Genomic DNA, 22,753 nt, shown 5'->3' with positions numbered 1-22,753 from the left:
TCTGGGGGCCGCCGCTCCGCCCCACCCGCCCGCCCGGCCCGCGGCTGCCGGGAGCGACTCCATGCGCTCGGGCCGCCAGTGCGCAGCCGCGGCGGAGCCCAGCCGGGGAGGGAGGGAGGGAGGGAGGAAGCGGCGCGGAGCAAGGGGAAGGAGGCCGAGGCCGGCGGAGGTGGCGGCGGCGGCTCATGGCTCCGCGGCGGGCGGGCGGATGAGGCGTGGGTGTGCGGGCCGCTAGCGCTCCCCGAGGCGGCAGCTCCGGTGGGCGAGGGGGCGAGGCGCGGCCGGCCCCTCTTGCGGCGGCGGCTCCGGCTCCGTGTCGGGGGCGCGGCGGCGGCAGGTCCGGCTCCTCGTCGCCTCCCTGCCGGCTGGGGTTATGGCCCCTTGGGGGAGCGCAGAAGGCTCCCCGGCTTGGAGGTCAGCGCAGCTCCTGCTCCTCGTCGTCTCCTGCTGCGGTAGGTACCGGGGGAGCGACGCCACCCGTCCGCCTCCGTCTCCGGGGCCGGGAGGCGGCCGCCTGCCGCGGGGGAGGGGGAACAAAGCGGCCTTTCTCCCGGCCGGCCTCCGGCGGCGCGGCGGCCCCAGCCGGCGGCGGGGTCCTTCGGCCCGGCCCGGGCCCTGGCGGCCTCCCGGCCTGCTGGGGTCCCCGTACTCCCCCGCCCCGTCCTCCCCTCCGAGCTCGGCTGCTCCAGGACTCGCCCCGGGCTTTTTCGTATCTGTGAGGGTGGGCGGAAATCTCCCCAGGGAAGTCCTTAAAACTGAGGCTGGGATTTGGCCCAGCTGCCCTCGGCTTTCTCTCTCGCAGATGTGCGTCGCCGGGAACTCCGGAGTTGGCGTGGGGCCGCGCAAACAAACCAACCCCAAATCCTCTGAGTCACGAATAGTCGCTGTCTGGGGATAATGGGGATGCCTGGGAGATGTTCCACGTCCGGCCAGGCTGGGACGGCCGGGGCCTGGTGCCGGGGGGCAGGACGAGCCCCGGAGAGGGCCGGGGGGCTGGCGCTGTGCGCTGAGTTTGTGACACATCAGCACAGGCCTTGCAGCTCTTCCAGGGACCTTTGCTTCTGCTCAGCCTGCCTTCAGTTCATACCCGAGCGGCGTTTCATTTATGGTTATAAACCCTTCTTTAAACAGAGCTACTAATGAAAAACAGTTGTATAAATGCGTTAGGGGATCTACTTACGCTGTTTTTTACAGTATGTAAGTGACCCAGTAATATATGATAGATCAAAACGCAGATACTTGACAATCAAGAGTCGTCGCATGTTTTCTCACGGAGTTGCGTTTGTTTTACGAACTCGAGCGTAGGTTGTGTCTGTGGGCCCCCGACGTGGGAAGCAGCCTTTGGCACGGAGCTGGGCATGTGCCTTGTTCTGAGGAGGACAGCAACAGGGGCCCTGATTTAGCAGTTTCTGAAGAAGGTGCCTTTGCTTCAAAGATGTGATTGAGCGTATGAAATATTTCAGGTTTGTTTCTGCAGAGGGCTTTGTCCAGCCCATGCCTGTGCTGCAAAGACCCAGTGCAAACTCTTAAGTGTAGATGTGCAACGAAAATTTGTAAGAACACTTCATATTTACGTGAATAGAAGTAAGGTGGGCTTCTTCAAACAGAACTACAGTTACGCCGGTACCTGTAACCGAACAGTTACACTGGTATAAGTTAATTTTTGAGGGGGGCCTACTTGCATGAACTAAGCGAGGTGCTGACAGATCTTTTAAATGCACACAAAGTAAAGGAAAAAAGTTTTGATATCTATATAGCCTGTTAAAAATTTAGTATGTCGAAAGCCAAAGTGAAAACACAACCGGAAAGCAGTTGGTTTATGGTAGAGCAGGAACTGGCAGGGAAAATCTCAAGTCTGGACATACTAAGCTGTCCTTAGTTTGTGTACTTAACATACTTGAGAGATTTAACTTCTGTGCAAAGGTTTGTAATGAACTCTGTATTTGTTTATTATACTCATGACAGAGTTGAAATAAAAAGTAAAAAATTATGATTGTCGTGATACACCTCATCAGCCTGACTTCAGTAGATAGATTTGGACTGTGATGCTGTAACTTCAGCAGTATTGTCAGCGTTTCCACTATAAAAATTTAAACCACAAGCACAATCTTTAGTTAGGGAAAAAACAACCAAATAAAATTCTTGCTGAATAACATTTTTTATAGACCTTTAATCAAGGCTTTCCAAAGTTCAACCAAGAATGACGGCTCCGTAAGTTTCTTTTGCCTTGCTGAGAAACACATTGCCATCTGTTATCACCACTGCCAGGACGGAGAAGCTGCTTCCGATTTCGATCAGTGTCCTGCCTCATCCTCATGAGGGATTAGTTTCTCCTAACAGTTTTTGTTACAGATGTCAGTCTAGTCTAGCCTTGATTGGTTTAGAGTAGACTTGGTAGTGTAGGTTAATGGTTGGACTGGATGATCTTAAAGGTCTTTTCCAACCTAAACGATTCTATGTCTGAAGTTCTGACCAGTTTCACTGCTCTAAGGAAAGAACTTCCTCCTTCTCAGGCAAGAGCATCCAGAACAAAAGCAATCATTCGCTGGGTAGCGTAGCACTATCGAGCTGTCATTTTAATTTCTCCTGGTTTTTTTTTTTGGGAGAAGGAAGTAGGAGTGGGAACTATTCCCTATTAAAGCATTTTACCTTCCTGTACAACTGCTTTTCGCTCTTCCAAACTAAACTCATTTAATATCGGCACAAATTTGATCAAGGCACTGCTGACAGCAGAGCTCTGGACTGTGATGTTGATCCTGAGCAGAGCCTTGTAGATATCATTATGTTACTGCGGGTTAAGGCTTTGAATACAGTAGGCAGTAAATGCTTGGAAAAGCAGTAGTGCATCACTTTGGTTGCCTTCCACTATGTGGTTGCACAGCTATAATATCTAGAATTTTCCACTAATTAAAATACTAAATTCACCAAGGTTGATATGTGGGCATTGAGCTCTCCAGAGAATGTTTCTCTGTTTTCCTGTAGTTAGTGAATTTTTCAAACCTTCCTTCTGATGATGACTATAATTATAAAAATTTGAGAAGGAGGAATACTGATGAGTGAAATATTGCAATAGCACAGACTAACGAGAATTATAGCTTGGTGGGGTGTTGGGCAATGGTATTTTTTTTTAATATCTCTGGCCTTCCTGTTGGCTTGAGAGTTTTATACCCCAAGAAATAATTGATTGTATGTGTCTCTATATAACCCTGGCATGGCTTTTACTGGGACAAATATGAAGACATTTCTGCGTATCTCAAAGGCCCAAACAGTTATCAGAGTTCAAAACAGAACCGTATGTGGCACAAAGTCATTTCTTTAGTGGAAAAATGTCATTTGAGAAATTGGTCCTGTTCTTGAGGGCAGTGTTTTTCAAACCAAAGTTTGATGATTGATCAACTGGAAATCAAATTAATCTTGTTTTCTTGTTAAAACGCAAGCTTAGATTAGAGAATAGAATTCCTAATGTTACTATTTTGTTTGATTTTTATTTAACCCTTGGCAGGATGATGGTTTATATCTTACTGGTACTGTGATGTAGCATTTTCAGAACCAGTCTGGGAGGGATTGGTGTTCCAGAGCAGAGGCTGAGTTATGAAAAGCCTCTGAGGTGGCACAGTGCAAAAGCTAGGACATGCTTTCCTTTGGAACAGAGTCTGTAACTATGGGTAGTTTGCTTCTTCAGGTTTCTGGAAAGTTGAATTTTTTTATAGTCTTAACTATACTTGTTATCCCGATATATTAATTTGAACTTCTGTCCTGCTGAACAGAAGACTACAGGGAGCTTTTACAGTGTTCTGTACAGTTGGTAGTAGTCAATGCAGTAGTAGAGTAGGTAAATTTCCCTGCTTTTGGCTTCACCAGATGTAATGAGTATCAAAGAAAAATATTTACAGTAGTAGAACAGCAAGAGAAAACAGTTCAAATGTAGAAGTGGGGGCAGATAGTGATCAGTTTTAATTCTCCTTATCTCCAGGATGGGTTTGGCTTTAGTGAGTGCTTCTTGGAGCACCAATGACTGAGAAACATTAGCAGAGGTCAGAAAATGATTATTCCCAAAAATGGTAGTTGAAACAACGTTGTATGTTACTACTGAGACTGCAATGCTATTGACATTATTCTGGCCCATTGAAGAAAGACATAGTACACTTATATAAGCTTTAAAACACTTAGTTTTGCATTAGAACCATTCCAGGTTTCTGTGGTACAAATGTTGCTTGAGGTTACAAGGAGACTGTATATATAATTCATTGTTCATTTGTTTTTAAGATAAGGCAGGTAAAATTGTCATAGAAGTTCACTGGTCAGGACCCAAATTTTACTTACATGTCAGTTTGCTAATGATGGTATGAGGAAGAATAAATAAATCTTCAGGTTCGTTCACCTTGTTTGAAAGAATAGCCTGAATTATGTAAGCAAATAAAGTCTGCCAGCCAGTTTATTTAATTTTCTAAAGAAGTTGAACTATAAAGCCAGAACAGACTGTCCTAAAGGAATGGCTTGGCTTAATAAATTATTGTACCTTAAACTCTTGAATGTCACTCTTTAGTGATACTTTTGTGATATACTCAACATGTATTTGGCTAAACTGTAGATCGTGTTATAGGCAAAACTGCTGCATTTTAATTTATGAGAATGGTTTTGTAGTCCTTGATGTGAAAATGTCCTAGTTTTAATGGCATAGAAACTTACATTGTCTAATAAGTTGATCATATGTCAAGTTGTGCAAGTATGTACATACTCAGCCGGCTGTTCAGAGCCACAGTTAGGTCTGTAATCAAAGTATCTATGAGGTCATGTGGACAATATTTAAAGCAGTGTTCATTCGAGGGGAGAAGAAGAAACCCACATCCTAGGCAACCTCGAAGCAAAAGGAATTTGCAAATTTAATCTAAGGTAGCTGTTGTGACTGTTATTATGCACTAAATGAGAACATCATCAACCAGAGGAAGAGCCGAGAGGAACTTGCAACCGGAATCAGGACAGAAGCCACCTGACTCCATTCCTGTCATCAGAGCAAAGCATATAATTAATGTGGCTTTTTTGGCTGTTTCTGTCATTGCTAGGAGAGGAAGAGCTCTGCTGGGTTAGTGTTGGAAGGGCCCTACAGGTGAATCTGTTTGACTCCTTTGCTTTAGTCACTCCTATTGTAGTATCAAATAGATGTAAACTGTATGGGTATTATTTTCAGCTAAGTCTTAAATATATTGCTTTATGTTAATCCCAGCTAAAACTTGCAATTATGACCAGTGTTTTCATTCGTTAACAGATCTCAAATTTTTAAACTTAGTGTCTTTGCTATGTTAGGTACATCCCTCCACACATCATTTATCTATTTACGATATGCCTCAGTTTCCCAAGCTGTAGACATTATTTTCATACTTGTTAAGTACAATTCAATAATTTTCTTACAATTTTTTAAAAATTCATGAATACTGTTTGTACTGTATAAATAGTCTGGTTTTGCCTTCCTAGATGTCTCTGCATTTTCCCATTCTAGTGTTCCCATTTATATTGTCCCAGATAGTTAGTGATGATATTAAATACTGGAACAGCTGAGATATCTAGCTAGGCATTAATTGAAAGAGTGTGATTTGTCAACAACCTCAGATTTTTTTTTTTTTTGTTTCTATGCATTTCAGAATTACTAGCTGTAACATTTTGCAGTACTGACTATTACTGAGGTGTCAGTTGGTCGGCAAGATTCAGCCTACTTAGTTTACATGGTTGTAAGAAAACACTGGGTACCAGTGCATTTGATACTATGGAAGTTGGTTGTAGATCTGAGTTCATGTTTATCCCCTCAGTAGAAATAAATGCTCCAAGTGGTTTATAGCATGCTGTATGATACCATGCTCTGAAGAACTGTGTTGTTTTGACTACCTTTTGTTTTTTCTTCTACACTTGATTTTTTACTGCAGTTGTTACTTTACTCATGCTTTATTGCATGAAGGTTTACAGTTGCATTGAAGTATATAGTATTGCTTGTGAGTATCTAAGTTTAAACTACTAAATTCAGCATAATTGAAAGTACTTGCACTGATCTGTCAAAAGCATTATTCTAAATTGTGGTTCTGACTTTTTCTAAACAGATGTTTTAAATTTGGATATACTATAACTTTTGCTACATTGTTAAGGTGTTGATGTCTTTTTAGCAGGCAAGCATATTTGCTAGCTATCTGCTAGAATTTTTTTTCCTGATGTTCTGTTTGACACACTGAATTTTAGGTTATGAGGGAATGGCTGTATAACTTTCTCATCTGTTTTGTGAGGAACAACTTTCTGGAACTGGTCAGGAAAACAAAAAGTTTGGTGTCTTTTTTTCTCCCTGACTTACTTGTTACTGGTTTAAAAGTAAATAGCAAGCAAAAATAAGAGCCCCCCAAAATAAGCAAGAAAGCTTACAAGTAGAGCATATTTTGAAGGGGGGAAAAAAAGGCCACATGAAAACATCTGGTTTAGTAGCTTGAGTTGTCATAAAGTGGTCTGTCTTTTCGTTGAAGCGTCTTGTGACTTGTCAGTACTTTCCCAGGTACCTTTGGTTGGTTGTGGAATTTTTTGATGTGCAAGAAAGCTGAACTTGCTTACTCATATAGTGAACTATAAACTTCCAGCAAAGCAGTGAAAGTGAACTAATTGTGTTTCTTTGTAAATGGAAAGTACACGTGAACTATGTATTAGGATGTGAACTGCATGTTTTCATCCATCTGATGGTGTGTCTGTAATTCATGACTACCCTTCCCTTAACCTCTGAGATGTTTCCTTCGCTAAGTGGAACCCCCCGGGACTGACTCTGGGTAACCAGAGCGGACTTTTTAAATTGGCTGCAGCCAGAAAACAGTAGAGTGATCCTCTAACAAGCAGTGTAAGCACACTTTGGCATGTGGTGGAAGTCTGCAGTGAAGTTGCTTGTGTTTAAAAGTTAGGAAAAAATGCCTCAGCTAGAGGCTTCTGTAACTTGGTTTTATTACTCCAGTTTTGTATGAACCTATTAGGCAACATAGATGGGTCCCTCTGAAAGTACAGGTTGTGAGAATAGTACTTTCATGAAAAAATAAGAGAGTTTTGTTTTTCCTCTAATTTATACAGTGTAATAATATGTAAACAAAAACCCTAATAATGTATACTAGTAATAAGTTTGTTCTAGTCAATGATGTCTCTTAAAAATTTAGTGATCTTATTTAAGGAAGTGCTCCTTTAGAAATAACTTTTTAGTAACTGAAGGTGAGCATTTTAGAACAGAAAATGGGAGTCTCGTTGATGCGTCTTGTAGAGGGAAGGCATGCACTTACATTCATGTGCACTGGCTTCTAGATTTAGCTGTATATGAATTTTTCTGAAGACTTTGGTTAGTGCCTTTTTTTTGCTATGCTTTACAAAGAATCCAATGAATTAGTATACCCTGATAGGGTGTTTTCCTACTATGAAATTGTATTTTGAGTGTCTCAAGTAAAAGAAAGTAGAAGCTTCAATGAGGGAAAATGTCGTAACTGGGACTGAGGCAGATAATGAATAGGTCACATGCAGTAAACAAATCCATATATATGTGTTCCTCTTATCACATAATTTTAAGTGGAGGCTTTAACCCTCCCCTCCTTTTTTCCTGCACATAGAGCTAAACGGAGTCCTTTCCAAAGAAAGAATGATTCCAGAGTCCTAGTTAACATGCTGTTTTATTCATTATATTCTTGTATTTACTTCAGCCTTCTCTTCATACTACTAAGTAATTACATTTTTCCATTTGCTCTCTTCTAAAGTAGTGCTCAGAGAGAGTGAACAGGGATTTAACTCAAAATGTGTGTCTAAACTGTATGGAAATATTTGTAACTGGACTTGGGAGAGTACATGATCTCATTTTTTTCCCCACAATTGAAAACTTTTTAAAAGTATGGAGACAGAACATTTCTCCTTTCCAAGATGTAAATATCAGTTTAAATATTCTGAAAGCAATGCCTATTGGTGTCTGTCAGAAAAATGAATGATAAAATCATCAGTGACATGTCTCTTGATCACAGCAACGTGCAGCTGGAAGTACTGTCTGGGGTGGATTTGGGTACTTTTGTAGCTAGTAGAAGTGGCATCCCTCATCAGAGCACCTTCCACTCTTCATGTTTCCTATCTAAAGGTACTGAAAGAGCAATCAGTTCCATGGCTAAAGTTCAGCTAGTGTCTGTGGTTAGAGATATTCATGAAGACTGGAGAGCTGGGATGGCAAGGGAGGGAATGATTGGGATGTCTTGGGAAGGTACGTTCATGGCTAAAGGTGGCAGAACCGTTCTTCGGTGTGGAAGAGGAAGCCAAGCTGTCTGGGAGAACAGCTGTTGTCTAAGAGGCTGCACGAGTGGAAGGGAGGAAGGGAACCAGCCCTTTTATTTTTAAGGGGTGTTACGGTGGCTGAGTGAGCATTTAATCAGTCTAAAAGGTTACTCTTACAAGTTATCAGCAAGCAAGAAAAGGGGTTTGAGTGCAGGAGGAGCTCAGGAATTGCATGAGGTCTCGCTCTCAGGCCTTCCAAGTACTCTCAGGCAAGGGGATGTTACGGAAACGTTAGATTCTTGCATTTTACCTGTGCTTTAGAAAATAAGTGGACGAACAAACAGATTTTTTTTGAGCATTTTGTAACTCAGCGTATGGCTTCTGTCAATGTTTTGAAACATCCTTTTTTGTGACCCTGCTGTGTGTTCCTCTTTCTGGCTGATACTGGCATTTGGCAATTGTACGCTCTTCAGCAGCTTTACTGCTGGATGTGCCTGGCAGCTCTATGTTTCTAGAGTCCAGTTACTACTGACCTCCCCTGTTGCTGCTGATCCAGCTAACATTGTTTCCAGTGCCTGTTGCCTAGCTTGTCTCACACCAATCTGTGATTTCAGGTTATCTGTTGTGTCTGTCATCTGTGCACACTGTAACAAAGCTTCAGTCGTATCACAGTTCTAATGTAAATGGCAATCCGATATACCAAAGCTAAGTGATGATGTTACTACTCTCTTGTCATGTCCACAATACCACCTTTCTGTTTTTCTTCATCCATTGTGGAAATCTGGGGCAGTACTGCCTGTACAACACTTTCGCCTTTACACTGTAGATGAATAAGGCTTGGGAAAAGGACTATACCTTTATTTATCCTCTTGCCTTAGTGAGGAACACAGTCTGCTTTCCCCACAATCACTTGGAACCACACAGTTTGCGTGTGGTGCCTTTGGGGTCCATGAGGAGTTTTCCTGGAGTAAGAGAAACCTGTGTTCTGAGTGTGCAGATTAGGAGGAGCAGCAGTGCAGCAAACTGTCCTATGCAGTGACATCTTCTGGGGATGACTCTCTTGCAACTCAAATCTGCCCAGAGTAAAAAGTTAAGGTCATGGCTGGGGAGTTGAGAGACCCCCTTCCGTACTCCTAACTAACAGAAAGTTCTAGTAGTACTTGATAGTGAATTCTTGGAATGAGTAGCATGAAATATTCAGCTGTACACCTGTCTTAAAATGTTAATTAAAAGCATGGAGGCCAGGAAAACGTATGCGAGAATCAAGTAAGTCTATGTTTGAATCTCTTTCACTGGTTTTCTGCAACTGTACCTAGTTTGTGGCTTTACAAAGGAGGTGGATCTGAACTCTGGATAGCCATTTAGAGCATTGGATTTGAAGGAATTGGCATAAAATGCAATAGCTTTCAGAAATGATTAATGACCAAAATAAAGCTGAATTTAAATTTTTAATCTGAGATCCTGCTTGCTGACCATACTGCACATTTGGGAGCCAAGAAAGTGCTTAAAGCACCTAATTTGAAATAAACATGCACAGTTTCTCAGGCACGTGTGTTATTCAAGTAAAATGATCGCATGAAACGTTATGTTTTTTCAAGAGAGATGAGTTACTCTGATGGGAAGGAGGTCTGAACTAGCTTTAAACTTGTGAGACATAGTTAATAAATTATTGCTATGAACGTAAGGATCATGGCATCAGGTTCTTATTAAGCAACTCCTTCATGCCTGTACTGAAATGCTGTGTACTTTGATGTATTTTTGAAGTGTCTGAAAATATTTTAATTTATTTAGACATGTAATCAGAGTTTGTGTTTTGCAGTTAATGGGGTTCCATTGTTCTGGGTCTACTTTTCTCCCTGTGTCTGGAAATCTGCTATTAAACTGGAAGGATGTGTACTTAAATGAGCAATATACTTCATTGTATGAAAGCAGATAAATAGAAGTTCAAACATAGGCATTATGTCTGACATTGATCTTGTACTTGTCACCATGCTATGTCACATTTTTTTCTATTTTAAAATTCAGTGCCTCCCTTTAAAAAGGGTGTAGGAGCAAGTGCTAAATTTTGTTAACAGGTTAGCTTTTAATAGAGTGGCATGTCTGCCTGTATATGTAATTTTTTAACCTTTATTTTACAGCTGAATTAGTGCATTGAAGACTAATTTAGTCATTTTCCTCTTCAAGCTACATTCCTTAAAAAGGAAACCTATAGCTATTTGAGCCTTAGAACCTTTATGTAGCAGTATAGAGTGAAGCATCCCCTGTTGCAGCATGGTCATGATTATTAAAAAGAAAAAAATATTACCAAGTACTGTATTCTTCAGTTAAACTTCTCAAGAGATAGGATTTGCATATTTGTATAGGGCAGGCTAACAACTTCTGTCATTAATCCACAACTTTGTTTCCTAAGCCAAGACTAACCTGCTCTGTGCTTAAGGCCATCTCCTCTTAGTTTTGCTGACCGTTGCCTTAGCCCTTCCTTAGTGAAGTTAGTCATTGACTTCATCTGTAATTCTGTGTCAGTGGAAGTTGAAAAAAATCAAGGTAAATCTTTGGGTTTTCAGTGTGTGTATGATTTTGTGTAAGTGCTGCTAAGTCCTGTGGTTTCTTTGAGTATGTATGTACATATTTGGAAGGGGGAGAGTGTGGAATTTTAATCCACACTCAGCCTTGACTTTGCTGTGCTGCTTTGTGATCAATTTAAATTTTACTGCTAGCATCAGTAAGATCAAAATCAAATCAAAATGAACTGCTTTTAAAAATGTAGTAAAATTGTTACCTGCACTTTGATAATTATAAGCAATGAAATTAACTTTAGACCTTAGGAATTTTCAGTGGCATGTTTATTAATTCAAAATTATCTTCATAAAAAGCTACATTTGAAAGTTTTACCCACCCAGGATTATTGTAGGCCATTTATGATTGTAGGTGGTCCACATTAGAAACCTGTATGGTTTGTTTTGCTTTGAGAGTACCAAGGCCAAAAGGAGTGCCGTCAGTACCATCACTGTTAGTCACAGCAAGCCAACAGTTACCTTCTGGGGACTGAACTAGCTGAAATACTTCAAGAATGAATACACAGATCTCTTGAAATCACGTTGTCTTGGTGCCCCAACACTGGTAATGACTGAATCCATGTGAAAGTTGTCTTGTAATGTCAATGTTGAGCCTCTGAGTACTTCTGCAGACGATCCAGAAAGGAAAATACTTTCAAGTAAATAGTCAAATGGATAACAATCAGTGGTAAAGTATAAACAGTGTAAGATTTTGCAAGTATCCTGTCTCCATAGTATCTACTTTATCACAAATAAGCCTTGCTCTTCAGTTTTGCAATCTATATCAACTTGAAAGTACTTCCTAATTTTAGAAAGTAGTATATGTGTATACTATGAATAAAAGATGAAGAATGGAAAACTCAGATATCATGAAATACTCCAGACTTCCTTTATACTTCTTTCCCAGAACTGTACCTCTTGTAGCGATACCCTCTTCCTTCTTTGAATAACAAACACACAGCGAAACCAATGTCCCTAAACTGTGGCTTATTATTATTCATTAGGCAGAGTTGCCAGTAAGGAATTGTAAAGGATGTAATCTGCTTTCATCAATGTACAAGTGTAACAATGCTTTTCATGCAAATTGAAAAGAAGCTACATCCAAAAGAATACAACTGCCTGTCAAGTTTGGTAAATGGTATTAACATAAAATACTAGTATCTTTTTCACATAGCTATTTTTCCAAAACATTCTTCATCCCTTTCTTCAAAAAATCATTTTGTTTCATTCATACACTGGTTGAATTTGAGTGTCCCAACAAATACCTGCTGTTTGAGTTTCTTTCCCTAGTTGGCTGTTACTTCATGTGGCATCTCTTTGTAAAAGACCACTTGTTTATCAAGTGGTGACTTGCTGGTACTGAGCTTTCTTCTTAAAAATAGGCTTACACCAAATGGATACTATAAACCTAACTCGCATCTAAATTTACTGTGCTCTACTGATGTGACATGCTTGGAAACAAACCTTCAATTAACATTTTTCTTTTAAAATATTATTTGTATAGTTTCCTAAAAGCTCTTTATTATCTGAGGTTTGACTATTAAGATAGACTAATAATCCCTCACACTGACAGAATTCCTGTAAAATATTGTTGTTTGCAGGGCTGAAGCACAGAAAATAAATAGCTGTTCCATGGTTGTGCCTGATAGAGTTTGTTACTGCACACTTCTGATCCTATGCTGATTTTGTGTGTGAGTGTGAAGTGGGGAGTATTGGTTTGCCTTAACTTAAGGCAGAGTCAGTGTGGGAAAAGGCAGACTTGTGAAAGGGATGAGAGGCAACAGGAATGTGACTTACTGATCTGAACTGTTCTTTGGAGAAGTCTCAATTCTCAGTGTAGACAGACTAACTGTCCCTCAGAGAGAAGATAAAGGATGAAGAGTGATCCCAAAGCATTTAAATGCAAACAGCACCCTTTTGGGAAAGATATGGTTGCTGAGTTTTTGTTGTGGAACTGGAAATTGGCTACTTTGAGAGCAGCATACTTTATTGAAAACTCCAACTCCTGTCCTTGTCTGTTTTTACAAATGTGACTGCCAACTAATTTCTCTCATCCCCAAAATGCCAGTCCTCTTCTGCTCATAAGAAACACAGTGCACTGTATGTATTTCAGCTATTATTTCTTAAGTGAATGGATGCAGACTGCTTTAAAAGGTTTAGCGATGATCTGCTCCTGCCACTTAGAGAGCTCCTTCAGACCAGCTATCTTTTATTGGAAGTAGACAGGTAGGACATTTTTTCTCATGGATTATTGTATTCTGTGTGGAATCTCTTACATTTAGTAACAAGAAATTTTACAATGAAGCCTTTATGTTGGAACACAAGTAGAAATGTATCATTTTTTCATGAAATTCCTATTAACTGGATTTTTGGGACTGTTACTCTTCTGCCAAATGTGGTAGAAATAGTCCAAAGTATTTGGAAGTTGTGGGGAATGTACAGATGTGCACAACTGCTCTTATGCTGTGAGATCCACAGGAAACTATGCTCAAGTTGATACTCAGATCACCAGATGCGCAAACTAAACAGCTGAAGTGGCTTTTGGAGTATTGGGTGGTGAACTGGGTGGACAAAGGGCTGGGCAATAATTGTGTAACTTGACCTTCAGTCATCTGGTGTTTATCTGAATGATTCCCAGCAGGGATTTCCTCAGAGGAAGAGTCGGAACATGTTTTGGTAAGGTATCCCATATATCTAATAAGATTTTTTTAGGAAACTGGAGTGCAGGAAAAAAAAAGGTAAGTTGTTAAAACTGTTCTCAGGAAGGAAGTTGACAATTCATGTAAATGTGTAGTGAGAAGAAGAGCTTGTGTCAAGGCAAAAGTGGAGATAAGGTGTACTAGGTGGAGGGATAGCATACTGGAAGGTAATTATAAATATGAGTCAGGGTAAATGGTGATAAGGATTTTGGAAATACCTGTTAGATCACATTCTCTTCTCTAAGGCGTTCATTCCTCTCGTTACGTTTAAGCCTCTCTTCCTATTTCTGCTTTTGTCACAGGAACTCTGCCCTAGAGAGAGCATCTATGTGTGTCTGTGTGTGCACACTCACTCATGGCTACCTGCTTTTCCCTCCAGGGAGGAGCTGGTGGTTTGGTAAGGTTTTTCAGCATACCGCAGTGTGTGGCTCTCTTGTGTTTTCTTGGTGAATGTCCCAGGACCTGGAGGGGCTGGGGAGTGCATCTGTGTGTGAACGCCCTTTCCTCATTCTGCAGGTGGGACTTGGGTAAGCCTGAGGACAGGGGAATTGGAAATCGGCAGCCTGACGCCAGCCGTATTGATGCTGAGAGGGATGGTACAGTCCCTAGTATAGACGTGTTTCAGTGAAAGGAGGCAGCTTATTTATTTGTTACTCACCTCCATATGGCTTTTTCATTAAGATGGTAACATTAGGTGGAAGCGAATGGGCCAGTTCACACCTCTGTAAATGTGTCTGTTTCAACTGTCTAACTCCTTGGAAATCTATTTGCTCTTTTGAATTGCTGTGAACTTACATCTAAACCATGAAGGTTTAGAGTGCAGTGAGACACCAAATTTGGGGTTATTTGACCCTGAGATAAACAAATAAAGCATGTATCATGAACTTTATAGACAGTTTCAATTTCCTGCAAAGTGCTGTGATTGAAGTGATGGTTCTGCTGCACTGGGGTACATGTATGTGGTGGACAGAGTCAGCGTGGGAGTATCTGTGCATGTTTGAGAAGAAAAGCAGGATGTAGTTCAAATTCCATCTTACAAAAAAGAGGGAGATAAAGCTGAAGGATGCAGGACTTCTATTGCATGCTTAGAGCTACTGTAATGTAATAAAACTTGGGATATTGTGACCTGTACAATGTGAGACTTTCTTACTGGCTCTATTGAGAGTAGGCACAGAAAGTGCAATTAGGGTCATATAAACAGCCTTTATTGTACACTATGGCATCTACAAGTCATTGTGATCTTTTAATTTCTGTAACAAATACCCCCCCTTGCAAAAAGCCAAAACCAAAATCGATATAGTAAATTAGCTGTGTGTCCACTATAACACATTTAAAGTTTTCCAGTGGTAATTGGGTGTTTCAGGGACGTAGTTTGACAGGAGGGAAATGATATACTTAAGTGTTTTGAAACTAACTTTGTTCTGCCCTCGTTGACTAGTGTTACATACACTATGGCTGTCTTGAAAGTGTGCTGTACTCTGCGGAACTGCAGCTGCCTAAATTGACTGTCAAGTCATGCTTATTCAACTCTACAGATTTCTTCGCTTCATTTTGCAATTGTGGACCCATAGTACTATCCAACACTCTTGCTTCTAGTTCCTGATAGTAGAAGATTGTGTTTATCTTTTCTGGGAATCTACTGGGAATCCTCACAGCAAGAGGCTCTGGTACCCTGCAGTACTGTGCAATGTGAAAAGAAGTATTTTGGCTGTCAGATATGCACTTCTTTTCATCGTATGTAAAGGTGGCAGTGTTAACTGTCTTTATATATTTGGATAAGGAATTGGCTGGATGGTCACATCCAGAGGGTAGTGGTCAATGGCTCGATGTCCACATGGAGACCGGTGACAAGTGGAGTCCCTCAGAGGTCTGTACTGGGACCAGTGCTGTTTAACATCTTCATCAGTGACACAGGCAGTGGGATTGAGTGCACCCTCGGCAAGTTTGCAGACGACACCAAGCTGAGTGGTGCGGTTGACACACAAGAAAGACGAGATGTCATCCAAAGGGACCTGGACAGGCTGGAGAGGTGGGCCTGTGTGAACCTCATGAGGTTCAACAAGGCCAACTGCAAGGTCCTGCACCTGGGACGGGGCAACCCCCAATACCAATACAGGCTGGGGGATGAAGAGATTGAGAGCAGCCCTGCGGAGAAGCACTTGGGGGTACTGGTGGATGAAAAGCTGGACATGAGCCGGCAGTGTGCGCTTGCAGCCCAGAAAGCCAACCGTATCTTGGGCTGCATCAAAAGCAGCATGGCCAGCAGGTCGAGGGAGGTGATTCTGCCCCTCTGCTCTGCTCTGGTGAGACCCCACCTGGAGCACTGCGTCCAGCTCTGGGGCCCTCAGCACAAGAAGGACATGGACCTGCTGGAGCGGGTCCAGAGGGGGGCCACCAAAATGATCCAAGGGATGGAGCACCTCTCCTATGAGGCCAGGCTGAGAGAGTTGGGGTTGTTTAGCCTAGAGAAGAGAAGGCTGTGGGGAGACCTTATTGCAGCTGTTCAGTACTTAAAGGGGGCCTACAGGAAGGATAGGGGTAATCTTTTTAGCAAGGCCTGTTGTGACAGAACAAGGAGTAATGGATTTAAACTATGAGAGGGTAGATTTAGACTGGATATAAGGGAGAGATTTTTTACACTGCGGGTGGTGAAGCACTGGAACAGGTTGCCCAGAGAGGTGGTGGAGGCCCCATCCCTGGCAACATTCAAGGTCAGGTTGGACGGGGCTCTGAGCACCCTGATCTGGTTAAAGCTGTCCCTGCTCACTGCAGGGGGGTTGGGCTAGGTGACCTCTAAAGGTCCCTTCCAACCCAAAGCATTCTATGATCCTACGTTGCAATGACTGTTTTGCAACTGTTTTCACATAAGCTCTCCTGTCTCTCTAGCTATCTCTGGCACAATTAATGTAATTCAGACTTTCCCAAATGCTTCCTGAAGTTTCCACTTTGGGAGACGGACAAGCCTTTACCTTTGGCATTCAGAATTTTGAACTTTGTTCTGAGTGATTTGGGGGAGAGATGGAAGGTGCTGCACAATGAAGAACGTTAGCACAGGATAGCTGTTAAGTCAAAGGTCTGTTTCATTTGGATTTACTATCCTGTTGATCTGCAATAGTGCTTTAGTACTGGTAGCTTTATCACTTATTAACATTTCTCAAGTTTATCCATTCTTTCCTTTGTGCTTCCCACCGCCTGGGTAGATCTGTCCATGGGAAACACAAAACCATCATATTTGCTTTCTTCAAACCCTCTTGACTTTGCTGTGGTTCCTGTAAAGCACTGCCATCCGATTATGTTTTGGGACCTGGTGGGCTGGGATTTCAAATTGTTTTATATATTGTGCTTTTTTATTGTCCTTTCCTTTACCTGAAAAAGTGTAACATATACAGATTTCACAAAGCAGTGAGCTCTGTGGAGCAAGAGTTGTTTTTCTTGTTTGTACAGTTACTGACACAATAAACCTATAATCATGATAAATGCTTATTTGTGCTGTTATGCAAAAATGCAGTAGTATGTTACTGTGTTTTACAGGTATCATGAGCCAAGTAAAGAAGACTAAACTTTTTGCAAATTTATATTTAAGACACTGCATAGTGTCTGAAACATAAGGTGTAAAACTCTTACAGGTGTAATGCTAACGTGCAAGGTACTGCACCAGCATCATTCTTGCAGGACAAGAATCACAGGATTAATAGCAGATAACATGGAAAGGGGGGGAAAAAAAAAATCTGCTTTCCAAAGAAAGGGAAAGGAATACTAATTTGGGTCTTAGAGATTCGCACCTGTTTCTCTATTGTTTCTTAATTATATAAATGCATATAGACTACTTCTAGACTTTTTAAAATATCCATGGAGCTTCCTGAAGTTTCCTATTTTAGAATCAATGACTTGAATCGATGCAGTAGCTGTAGCAGAGTTTTCTTGAAGTGTACGCAGGTCTTGCATAAAACACTGGAGAGAAAGTAAGTTTTACTGGATTATAAATTTTACTGGATATTTCTCTTATCATTTGTTTGCTTTGATGAAACTAATTTGAACAAAAGAATGTAAAAGTAGCAAGGCTGCCACGCACACAATTCTTACATGGGTGCTGAGCATACTCATGCAAGCATGTGTGCACACATGTTCATACCAGGAGTATGCCTTGGTTATTTTAAGATCTGATTCTTAATTAAAGAAGTTATTAATCTGAGCAAAATCAATTTCATCTTGCAGGCAATCTGTCTTCTATTAATGTCTGTCTTTTTTGAATAGAAGCAATTCATGGTGCATTTTGAGGAATGCAGTATGTTATGACTGGCAAGTTATAGCAGGTTCATCTCTTATTCTTCCTAAGTCCTGAGGATATTTAATAAACAGCATAGTTTAGGCAAGTCTAGAAAATTAGTGTAGTTAATTAATAGCCTTTGCTATCTTGGTGATGGAGATTTTGAAGCTAACAAATAACAGTAGAGAAAGAGCTATGTGGATTGAATATCTTTTTGATAGTGAGAATGGAAGCACCTACATGTTGTGGTTCCCTCAAAACTCAGTGACATCTCTACTTCTATCTGCTATAACTAGAGCAGATCAAATTATTCATAGTAAATAATGAAATTAATTTTGCATGTGGGTGTTTGCTTGAGATTAACAAAAAGCTTTGTTTTACAGATGTTGAAGGCACAGGCAAGAAGTGTGTTGCCTTAGGAGTTCTTCCCTCCTTTGGCTGTGCTTTTTACTGTGGTGTTGCAGTCCGTATGAATGGTAGCATGCTGAGTTACATTGTGCAAGGTTACTTCTACACTTTAATTAGTTCAGTGAAGCATTAATAAGGGATGGAGACTCTGTCCTGTATTACTGGAAGATAGCTGGGCAGAGTGCATGACATTTTGTGTAAGTTCAGTTTCAGTCTGAGTGGGTGCTAGGGGTCTAAAAACTCCGGTCGCCAGACTTTGCATAAACAAGTCTGCACAAGTATTTGCAAGGTCTGTGGTTTCTGTGAACTCTTTTTGTAAATTAAAGAAAACAAGTTTTCTTGGGAACTCTGCAGTGCTTTTTAATTCTATCAGAAAGAAACCAAAACACATTAAAGTGTATAAAAGGTTGTCAAAATCAAAGTTTTATTTCTAGTAGTAAGTAGTGAGAAGGGAAGGAAACAGTTTTATCTTTCAAATGAGGGTATTTTTCCTAGATGCAATAAACATGCTGTGGTTTTATGATTTTTATATTTGATGTATGTGTAAAATGTGTATGTAAATATACTGCTGCTTCACCACCCTTTCCAGTAAACGGCTTGCATTCAATTCAGTTATATCATTACCGTAAACGCAGCTGGGATGCTTTGCAGTTAATTCTTATTTATTGTTGTTACCTTCATGAAGGCAGAGTTGAAGCTCAGGGGATATATACTTTTGACTCCAGTATTCCCTGGTTTGCTCATGCCAATGTTCCAGAAAGAATCTAGCAAATCTGGAAATTATGATTAGATTTTTCAATTGCCTGCTTTTGCTGCTGTCAGAAGTATGAAATATTGTCCTGGATTTCTGCCTGAATTGTAACATCTTAGCCCTTCTGTTGAATAAAGACTTAAAAAACAAAGATTCTATAATTTTATTTTATGAATCAAACGAGCTTTCTGGATTTTGAAACCATTATTATCTGGATGTATCTTAGGCGATGATTATTTTTTCTTTTTTTTTTTCTTTTCCTTTATAACATGACTAGTGTTTTTCTTTTTCTCTTCTGTTTTGAATTGTTGGTCACATGAGATGTAGGCTCCATAATAAAGATGCAGCGGTGGAGCAGTGTTTTCCTTCTTTTCAAAAATCCTCGTGATTCTCCCCCACTACCTAATCTCAAGTACTCCCACACTACTTAAGTCTTTTTTGGACAAAAAAATCAGTTGTAAGTCCGAGTCATGCTGTCATCTGGAACCAGAAGCTTGGATGTTTTGAGGGTTCCTGGTAGGGATTCATGGAGTAATAGCAGATAACATTTTCATTTCTGCAAGCTTATAATAGGTTTATGATGGCTGCAGCTATTAGTTTATGAATACTGATTTCGTTTCTTCTGTTAGCACTTTTTCAAGATGGAATGGAATCAAATAATTTGAAGAAAATGGGGTAACCAGCAGTCTTGTATCTTAAGAATATATGACCTGAAGACATGCTTTTACCATCTAACTTCAGTCAGCCAGAAGATTTCAGGCCTCTATCAGTAAATTTTGGGGTTTTGTTTGTTGTTCATTGTTTGGGTTTTTTTTTAAATATAGTATATCACCTCTGTGTAGACGGTTGCCTACTGCTATTTGTTCCTGTAGTTATAAGGAATTAAGGTAGGAAATCAATCTAAGCCTGCATGGAGCAAAACCAGGTTTTTTATTGCAAAAAAGATTTAAAGAAACTGTAGTAGATAAAAGTACGAAGCATGTGAAGAGTATGAATCAAATCTGAAATGCTCTTCCTCCTACTGTGTAAGCACTGTGCGGCCCACACATCGAAATTTTCCCCTAGTCTGGCACTTCTCAAATGTGAAATACTTTTAGTATCTGAAATGGAATTTCGGAAGAAAAAAACAATTATGGCAGTTGAACATGTATAAAGGCTCAGAACAGTCCTTTGTTAAAATAATAGAGTTTTATTATTTTAAACATAGCTGTTGAAAATAACTAGAAATTTTGCCTTTTTCTAGGTTTGTAAGTAATATGTCAGTAGAATGTTTTCAAGTAGGAGGGCAAATTGTTAGGTTTGCATTCATGATAGGGTCTAATATGTTAAGAACAGGCACCTAAGCCTTATAAAGGAGATAGTTCATTTAGCACTGGGTAGGCAGTAGAGTCTTTCTTGCCCCCCCCCCCCCTCCCCCCCCCCCCCCCCCCACAGTTTCTGTTCTACTCCCTTTTCTTCTGATTACCTTTTTTTTTTTTAAGTTAGTTGAGATTTAGCTGTAATTTAGAAGACTGTATTCACTGTTTGAACTGTTTAATTGGTTTTAGTAATTGTTTTTTTCTACTCTCTGTCTAATCCAAAATGCTGCACTAGATTACTACCTGAGTACATGTACAACTTGCAGGCAATGGTCAGTCAAGTAACTTCCTTTATACCTGGCCGGGCAGAAGTATAGGGTTTGACATGAATAGAACTACTATGTGCTTAAAATCAGGAATCTTGTTGAAGCTGAGCCAGTGCCTCTGCTAGATTTCCAATTTCCACTGCTTGCTGCCAAGTATATTAGAGCTGTCTATAAATAGTTTGTGGAATTTTTGAGTGAGAATAAAAAGAAGTCAGGTTCTTTTCTGTCCCCACCTTTTCAAACAACAACTGAGAAGCTTTAACTGTTTTTTTGCTGAAACTTTCACACAAAAATCCTTCTCTTAAGTTAGTTTAGTTATTAATTTAAAATTTTGCATTTTAATGACAAGAGACTCAATTAAAAATTGTCTTGTGGGATTTACAGGTGTGACCAAATGGGGTTTTTTTCCACCTGCAGCATTGAATCAGAGTTGCTATAGTTACTACTCTAGCTTCTCTTTTGCAACCTAGAATAAAGGAACCTCAGGTTTTCTTGCAAATTTGGTGTGCAAAGATCTATTTCAAAAGTGTTTCCTGTTTTCTCTCTTGTGAGAGTCTCTCCAGTCTGTACACCCAAAGAAAAGGTTTGTGCTGCATTAAACACAGCCAAGTACAGAACTGCTGGTTGCTTTGTGTGTTTGGCAGTAAGGAAGAGCTGTCCCTTCCTGTGGAAGGGAGAAGGAAGAGTAGAAAGTGACTGAGAAGCCATGCCTACAGAGTGGGAATGCGAGAGCTCACATTGTAGACTGCAGCATCTTCCAGATGTTTACTTGATATATTGCAGTGGTGCCGAGGGCTGTGTTTGGATACTCCAGCATCATCTGGCTGGCAGTATCTATGTCGAATCTGTGTTATGCTGGCATCTCGTTATGGTTTATATGGAATTTTGTAAATTTTCTTTTGTGTGTTGCAACAGCATTCACAATTGGTGTAGTATTAGTGAATAATGTATGCAGTCCTTAATGAATGCAGAAAGAGAACTTGTGTTGCTCACACTGAATTGCTGTGGTGACTCTGAAGATTACACCTGGGGTTGAGGTGGAGCCTCCCTGGCAGCACTGGAGCTGTGGTGAGCAGAGAGCACACTTCTGGTGTTGGGTAGCTGCGGGTGTCTTGGTGTCTCTGCGTTGGCACATCCCACAGCCTGGCAGGAGTGGATTTGTGGAGTAAAACAAGTCAGGCTGAAGATGTAATGTTTGCACCGTATGTATTTCTGAAGGTTTTTCTTTGGACTAGCTCTAACGTGGTCCAGAGGACTGAGTACCCATTCTGGAGCACGTCTTCCAGATTAGTGTCATCTGAAAGGAGTCCAGTTTGATGGTTCCAAGGCCACAGCATAATGTGAACCAAAGCACATGAAGTGGAACAGATCAGAAGATTCAGAAGCATGCTTCTTATCTGAAATCATAGAATCATAGAATCATTTAGGTTGGAAAAGACCTTTAAGATCGTCAAGTCCAACCATTAGCCTAATGCTACCAAGTCTACCACTAAACCAATTAAGGGTAGAGTAAAATAAAATAGTAATGTAGACAAATCCCAAGTTAGCACCATAAAATTATCAGGAATAAAGGATATTTTACGTTTTGACAGAGAAGCTTAATGATCAGGTCATAAGACATCTATTTACATTCTTCAAAGCATTTATTTATGTAGTAAACTTTGATTTTTAGAGTATCTGTTTTAATAGCCAATTTTTGAAGAACTGACACAGGCTTTTTTGGTGGGGGGAATAATGTTACCATGCTAAAGAATGTGAAAGAAGTAGAACATTTTTCTTTGGAGATTTTTAAGTCAGTGTTATTGAGATTATAGGAGTAAAGGTATGCACTGTTGTTCACTCAAGTTCTGATTAACTTTGAGCTCTGTACAGTGAATGTAGATTTGGAAACTTTGTGGCTGTGTTTTATTCACCAAGAGATGAATAAAGACCAGGTTTTCAAAAGTATTATGCAGCTACATGTCATTTAAAGTCCCTCTGTGAGGAGGGAAGGACAGTGTAAGAATGAGGGGGTGATACAAAAATGCAGTGTTGGACAATAGTTAAGTATACAGTGCAGACTTTCAGTAGCACCATACGCATTGTTTTATACCCAAGAAATATTTTACTAAGCACAAAATGGTAGATATTGGCTGTTGTAAAAAGTAAGAATAAAAATCTAAACCTGCATAAAAATTCCATCGCAGAATTGATTCT

General features: G+C 40.5%; 1 protein-coding gene across 1 annotated transcript in view; it reads left to right on the top strand.

Moving 5' to 3' along the window:
• Positions 1-373: 373 nt before the first annotated feature.
• Positions 374-22,753, top strand: part of LRP12 (LDL receptor related protein 12) — a 49,110-nt gene continuing 26,730 nt past the window's right edge. The window contains exon 1 of the mRNA XM_075705502.1: positions 374-452. Coding sequence (XP_075561617.1) covers positions 374-452 — 79 coding nt within the window. The remainder of the gene's footprint in view (positions 453-22,753) is intronic.

Source organism: Pelecanus crispus, chromosome 2, assembly GCF_030463565.1.
Source record: "Pelecanus crispus isolate bPelCri1 chromosome 2, bPelCri1.pri, whole genome shotgun sequence".
Lineage (NCBI taxonomy): Eukaryota > Metazoa > Chordata > Aves > Pelecaniformes > Pelecanidae > Pelecanus > Pelecanus crispus.
Note: the sequence above shows the minus strand (reverse complement) of the source record. Positions and strands in the feature narration are given on the sequence as shown.